The 7347-nt window shown below is 41.5% G+C and overlaps 1 protein-coding gene across 1 annotated transcript; it reads left to right on the forward strand.

Moving 5' to 3' along the window:
- Window positions 1-5935: 5935 nt before the first annotated feature.
- On the forward strand, window positions 5936-6646 carry sox14 (SRY-box transcription factor 14; the record flags this gene model as incomplete). The annotated part of the gene is made up of 1 exon (XM_080003156.1): window positions 5936-6646. The coding sequence occupies one exon, from the start codon at window positions 5936-5938 to the stop codon at window positions 6644-6646; it is 711 nt and encodes a 236-aa protein (XP_079859282.1).
- Between the last annotated feature and the right edge of the window lie 701 nt (window positions 6647-7347).

Raw genomic sequence — 7347 nt, forward strand, 5'->3', positions numbered from 1 at the left:
CTCTAGTGGTTGAGGGCCCCGTGATCTTTGAAGCACTCGTAAAAGAAAAAATAGTGTTGTGAGAACAGGGCGTCAATACGTATACTAATAATACCACCTTCCATTTTTTAAATTCTGTATTCCTATTTATCAGAAGCAGTAAACAGCAAATCTCCTTGGTGGCATTTTGTAGACTATTTTATATCGATTTCTATCTTTTTATAAATTATCTATTTATTTATATTTAACATACACACAATTTTGAAAATGGACCCTTAACAAAAACAGTAAAATAACTAAGATTGGTTGTAAGATGAATCAGCATTGTACATAATGGTGGTGGCATAACATAAGTTTTAATATCTGGGCTCCAACCTTCTGCTATTCATGACTTTGAAGTGGGTGACCCACTGCGTGATTCAGCAAAAAAAAAGTTGAAAGAAAATACGTCCATGAATAGGCTCAACATCCTCCAGCTTAGAAAAGGATGGTAACAAAAGAAAAGTTTATATCTTATAACTAGTTATATCTGGGCAAAGCCTGGATATGAAAACCTAAGTTATGAGTTTAATGTCTATTACAATTTCATTATTATTGGGTGTGTCTGTTTGTTTATGAGTCTACTTCCTGTCCACCCTTCAGGATTTTCGAACTGACTGCCCCGTGATCCCAGCTCAGCGTGTGATCTATGACTCCGGACAACAAGGTCAGAGCAGTGAGGATGACGTCTCTGTCAAGGTGAGTTCAACTATCCTGTGTTTAATGACCAGCTCTCTTCCTTGAAACCCAAAGGCAGCAGTGATACTAAAAAAACACTTTGAAACTGTGCTCTACATATGGTCAAAATCAGCCTTTCTACCAGAGGACCAACTTTGTTTACAATAGATTTATTGGTGGATCTTTTTTTTTTGTACTAGTATAGATCATAAGTACTAGAAACAATAATAGAAGTGATATTATTGAATATTTCCTGGGTTTGTAAGAGATGTGTGTCAAGATATGATTTGCAGACGTATTTGTGGTTGATTTGTCTGCTAAGGATCTATTGTGCCAGAAACCTTCAACCAGCCAACCAGACACAGCTATTTTGCAAAATAAATCCATAAATGGTTCACTTACACAGTGGATAATGGTCACAGTGTTTAGCAGTGCCCCAGAAGATATGCTGTGTAACATAAAACTCATATTGGCAATACAATACAGTCATGTTATAAATAAAAACTGTATATTGTTTGGTGGAAGGGCAGAGCCTAATTTTATACTTCACGAATCTTATCTGTGAGTCGCAGTCTAATGTGCAAGGCTCAAATTCCCCTGTAAGGAGGGCTGGCACTAAATGAGCTTTTTTCTCTTAATGAAGGTCAGGAGAGAGTCACATCTTTGCTTTTCTGATAATTTATCCCTATCTCCTGTTATCTCTGTTTGGCCCTTTAATCCTAATTGTATTGTATAATTGTGTGATGTAGACCTCTTGGTGTTTGAGGTGATGCCCCTATCCTTCCATTATTCCCTGACAAATTGAACTTTCTTCATTCTTGTTTCTCTTTTATTTTAGCCAAGAACTCTGTCTACTTTTACAGCACTAAACGTCCTTAATACCAACCTGAGTTAAGTGGTCTGGGAGCATTTTCTTTAACACAGATTTCGGCATTTTACCTAAATATGTTAACTGCGGGGACTGACTGCAGCGATGAATCATTTTAATGTTATATGTAAAAGATATATACCATTATAGCATTGCATCACATATTATTACACCTATGTTTCTTATAGTTTTTTATTCTATGATTGCACTGGGAAATTTCAAAACCCATGTTGAGAGAAACTCCATGGATTATCTGAGGTCGAATTTAAACACAATTCACAGAAGAAAAGAGCCATTATCTGTAATATCACTGAAACCCAATGTGCATATGTTTCATTGTTTTTTTGTTTTATGAATTTCCTGTAAAGAAGTTTAAAATGGACTAGGGAAGGACTAGCAGAAGGGCTAGCGAGTGAGTGAGTGAGTGAGTGACTGAGTGACTGAGTGACTGAGTGAGTGACCAGCTGCACTGCGCCACTGAGACTTTATGACTTCATGAGTTTATTTGAACCAGCATTCATTTGATTGATTGATTGTCACCAGATTCAAATGAAATATAGTTTGGGCATTATCTTAAAAATTAAAATAGTTTACCTTGCCAATAGTTTAATCTTAGTGTCCTTTTTTGATGTTCTAAATAGTGACCGTGCAACACACTATAAATGCAGAAAACTTTCCAAACACCCTGTGTAAAAAGTTATAAAAAGCAATGGGAGTCTAAACACTTCCAAAAGAGTATGAGTGTCTCGGCACCTCATGATTTTTTTTTAAGAGAACCATCACTAAATAGGATGGAAATAGAATAAAAGGCATTGAAATGTCAACCCTAGCTTTTTGAGAGTTTTGAGGGAGGACGCAAGTTTGCAGCAGAGAAAGCCACTTAGAGCTTCAGCACCATGGACAGCTACGGTGGGGGGGCTTACCTCGCAGCTCCCACTGGGCTAATAGGCTCACTGTGTCACTCCAGCACCACTCACTTTTTGAGAGAAGATGGATGGACATGTGTCCTAAGATAATCCTGGTGTGTGTGTGTGTGTGTGTGTGTGTGTGTGTGTGTGTGTGTGTGTGTGCGTGCGTGTGTGTGTGTGTGTGTGTGTGTGTGTGTGTGTGTGTGTGTGTGTGTGTAATTTGTGCGGTTAAAATAATACAAACCTACACATGAAATTATTGAGTAATTATCATGTGACGTATGTAATGAGATGTATTGATGACAATGACGTATGGAATGAAAAATACTAATATAGATAATATAGATGTGGTATTATAACACAAAAATATGATGGATATCATTAACCGACCTACGACGATTTCTTATTTCTTATTTTGTGATTTTTTCTAAGAAAATTGACGAGAGAAAGGTTGACGCATGCGGAAAAAAAAGATCATCCGACTCGATTTTCGACCCTTAAATAAATAATAATTGTAATATTATTGTAGCGTATTTCGGTTTCGTGCGCGACATCGGATACGGTGCATCTAAATAAAATTAAACAAGAGGCGTGATTATTGCAAGGTTGCAATTTATCAAAACCTTATCCATGGTCAGCGTCCTGTAAAATATGAGGGAAACTCATAATTTATTGAATTTGTTCGATCGGTTTTTCTATCAGAAAAAAAATAAATTTCTTGTTATCGAATTGATCCATTGATGGGAAATTTTGGGTGGTATAGACGCAACATTCCGATGCAAAATCTCTTTAGTTGTGGTATAATAAATGAATTTAAATAGGCAGATGGTCTACCATACTATACTATCAGGTTTCTACGGCTGAATTAATCTCTTACCTGATTTGGAGTATTTTCTGCCGTCGCGTCGAACATCTTTGGTGTCCTTTATAACTTTATAACTTACGGCTTTACAACTTTTTATTTGAATTTATCCTTTAAATAAAATAAAATATATAGCGGGTTTTTTTATTGTGAGCGGAACATTATGATGTGATCTGGATCTGGAGGTTTTCTGACACCGGTTACGCATGCGCAGAAAGCCACACAAAGCCGTGAGAGGGTGTGTGTGTGTGGGGGGGGGGGGGGGGGGGGCGGCCAAGACAGTGTTTAACTGTCTGAACTGTGGGTACAGTACACTGATAAAATTACATATAGCTTACACCTAAATCGAGGGTATTCCTAGTTTTTCTTTTTATTGTATTTTTTTGGGGTGGCTTCATCATCCAACTGTTCAAAGGCATTGTGAGCTATTGAGTTGTCTTCAAAATATTCCTTCAGAAAATGAATCAAACCCTGCCATAACACACTATCCATGACTTGTCTATACTTTGGATTTCTGTGAAGTGAAAGAAATCACTCAAAAATAATGTGTGTGTGTGTGTGTGAGAGAGAGAGAGAGAGAGAGAGAGAGAGAGAGAGAGAGAGAGAGAGAGAGACAGAGAGAGAGAGCGAGAGAGAGAGAGAGAGAGAGAGAGAGAGGCTTGGCCTGTATGGTGATGTGTGTGACAGAAAGCCCTCTCCTCCAGCAGGCTTATAGCCCTATAGTGACTAACCAGTAACAGCTCGGGAACAACTCTCCACGTCCAGGACAATGGAGCCTGACTTTGCAGCGTTCCACGGCGTGTCACTTCCCAAACCACAGTGGCTGCATTTCCCTTTAATAATCACGAGTGAAGGAATCACACATCAGCCGCATTAGCCTGAGGGTTATTAGGCAGTGGTCTTCATTCAGAGCTATTTGCATATTAAAAAGATCCCTCTGTGCCTCTTTAATCCACACTGTCAAAGTGGTGTAAGCTAATTCAACAATAATGGGCTGACAATGACTATTTTACAATAAGTTAAGTTGACATAGCATTTTCCGTATTACTACTATTACTAATTTACTACTATATATGTAATGTAATGTACATCATGCTTTGCATGCTTTAGAAGCTGGAGTCCACTGCTCCATAATAAAATGAAGTAGTGTAATACAATATCTAAATAAAAACATGAACCCTTGCTCTGTATTTGATGGAGTTAGAAAATGCGTGTGTGTGTGTGTGTGTGTGTGTGTGTGTGTGTTGATGGGGAAGGTATTGATGTAATTGTCTTATGGACAATCATTTGGTGGGATAAACTGCACGTTCGGTTCCTCCCACCATATGTAAGTTAACAACTCAGATAAATAGAAAGCGATTCCCCGAGGCTCTACAGTGCAGTGGTTCTCAACCTGGGGTCCGGGATCCGCCAGGGGTCCTTCGAGAGGTTCCGGGGTCCCCAGCAAAATGATTAATAGTTAAACTTCAACAATATTTAATTTACGAGACGCACCATTAGAGGATGTACAATAACTACTGTTTGTAGTTCGAGTCACAGACATATGGACTAAATCATATCTAACAATAATAAAAGAAATCTTCTCAGATTTGGGTCTCCCAGATTAAACCTAATCAAATGGGGTCCGCGGCCTAATGGCGCTCAAATTGTGTGACATTTTGATATGAAAGTTGAAAACCACGGCTACAGTCTCGAAGCTAATGTGCATTTAAAAAGAACACCTCTAGAAAGGGTCCGGCCAAAGAATTTGCTCGCTCTCCCTTCCCGGCGAAATGAAACACGTCCAAGCGCGGCGTGAAGACACCTTTCTGATCTGGAGTGCGGCTTTACCGGAGAGAGAGGTGGCAGGTCCGCGGTTTTGTTGTGATTCCAGCGGGTGGGTTTTGGGGAGGGATCTCCTCGCCCCACGCACGCTTTGTTTATGTTGTAATGTACATATTTCGCGGTGGAGGTATTATAGTGCAACAGCCGCTCGGTGCTGATTGGGCGCCCAGGTTGCCGCGTGAACGCCCTTGCGATTATGTCAGATCGCGTGCGGAGCGAACCAGCCCAGCCTTTGAACTTCGCCGCTTTTGGCTCGCGTTCACCCGCTTCCGCTCATTCCCCAGCACCAGGTGCGTTGCGAGAACACCCGAAGCTCGGAGAAAACAACACTCTCGCCGCTCGGAGCGTCGCTTTTTACCTTTTATTTTTTTGTTTGTACATTTTTTTTTTTTTTTTTTTTTTTTTTTTCCTCCCCCGGTTGGATTTCTGCGGAGTTTTCGTCGCCGCCCGTGCAACGCCGCAATTTTATAAAGAAGGGAGAAGATAAGGAAGGAAAAAAAAAAGACAACCGGACTTCATCGAACAGTGTTCTATAACTCGGGAAACTGACGAGAGGATTTTTATTTGTTTATTTATTTATTGTTATTTCCTTTATTATCGGGGCTGTTTTCAGACTCACTCTCCAACATCCCCAAAGTGGCATGGTTAGTTACCGGCGCATATTCCAGCTGAATCGTTTATTTTTCGTTTAGATTGTAACTTTTCAAGGATAAAAAGAAAAAGTAAGAAACAACAACAAAAAAAAACAACAACAAAAAAAAACAACAACAAAAAATCATGTCAAAACCCGTCGATCACATTAAAAGACCCATGAACGCGTTCATGGTGTGGTCCCGGGGCCAGCGGCGGAAAATGGCTCAGGAGAACCCCAAGATGCACAACTCGGAGATCAGCAAGAGACTCGGCGCCGAGTGGAAGCTGCTCTCCGAGTCCGAGAAGCGGCCGTACATCGACGAGGCCAAGCGGCTGCGGGCCCAGCACATGAAGGAGCACCCCGACTACAAGTACCGGCCGCGGCGCAAGCCCAAGAACCTGCTGAAGAAGGACCGCTACGTCTTCCCGCTGCCTTACCTCGGCGACACGGACCACATGAAGGGGCTCCCGATGTCAGACTCCCTCCTGGGCTCCTCGGATAAGGTCCGCGCCTTCCTGCCGCCCACCTCCACGCCCTACTCCTTCCTGGACCCCAGTCAGTACAGCTCCGGCGCCATCCAGAAGATGACCGAGATGCCGCACGCACTGAGCGCCGGCACGTTGCCGTACGCGTCCTCGTTGGGATATCAGAACGGCGCGTTCGGCGGCCTGGGCTGCCCGAGCCAGCACACGCACACGCACCCGTCGCCCACGAACCCGGGCTACGTGGTCCCGTGTAACTGCACGGCGTGGTCGGCGTCCAGCCTGCAGCCCCCCGTGGCCTACATACTGTTCCCAGGTATGACCAAGACCGGGATAGACCCCTACTCGTCCGCGCATGCCGCGGCCATGTAAACCCCCCACGCACAAGACTCTGCTCTATATTTATAGTTATAACTTGAATACTGAAGTGCATGTAAATATTGGGACTAAAGAGAGGCATGAACTATAGAACCTGCCTAGGACTTGCTGTGGCACAAACAAACAAACGAACAAAATAAACTTTTTCCAGAAATGAGCCCCTAACCCCGAGGGGTGCACGGATCTGGGACTTGAAAAAGGTGTTCCTGCAGTGAACTGTAAGAATTGTAAATGTTATAACGTTTATGGCAACCTGCAGAAAAAAAGGGAGGCCTTTAACTTTATTTATTGTGTACATTTCGATTGCTTATGATTATTTGTGTTTATTATTAATTGATGGACTGCTCTCGTTTATTTTTGGGGGTTTTGAACATTTGGCTTGCACAATTTGCGATTAAAGGGGATCCTTATTTCTTGTACAAGTATTAGTCGACATTGTAAGAGGTTATGGATGGGGTCAAAAAATCAGGACCTATCAGTTGGACATACGGGTTATTATTGTTTATATTTATCAAAGTGGCACATACAAGCAGACTGTCGATTTAAGAGACAAGAGAAAAACCATTAACATCCGATGTTTCAATTTGCAAATTTATTTCCCTGTGGTTTCTGTGCTCTGATAGTCACACGCGTCATTTTTTTTATTATAATTTTTTTAGGATAACTTCTATTTGAATTCAAGGAGTTATACAAGT

Source organism: Zeus faber (genome assembly GCF_960531495.2).
Source record: "Zeus faber genome assembly, chromosome: 1".
NCBI lineage: Eukaryota > Metazoa > Chordata > Actinopteri > Zeiformes > Zeidae > Zeus > Zeus faber.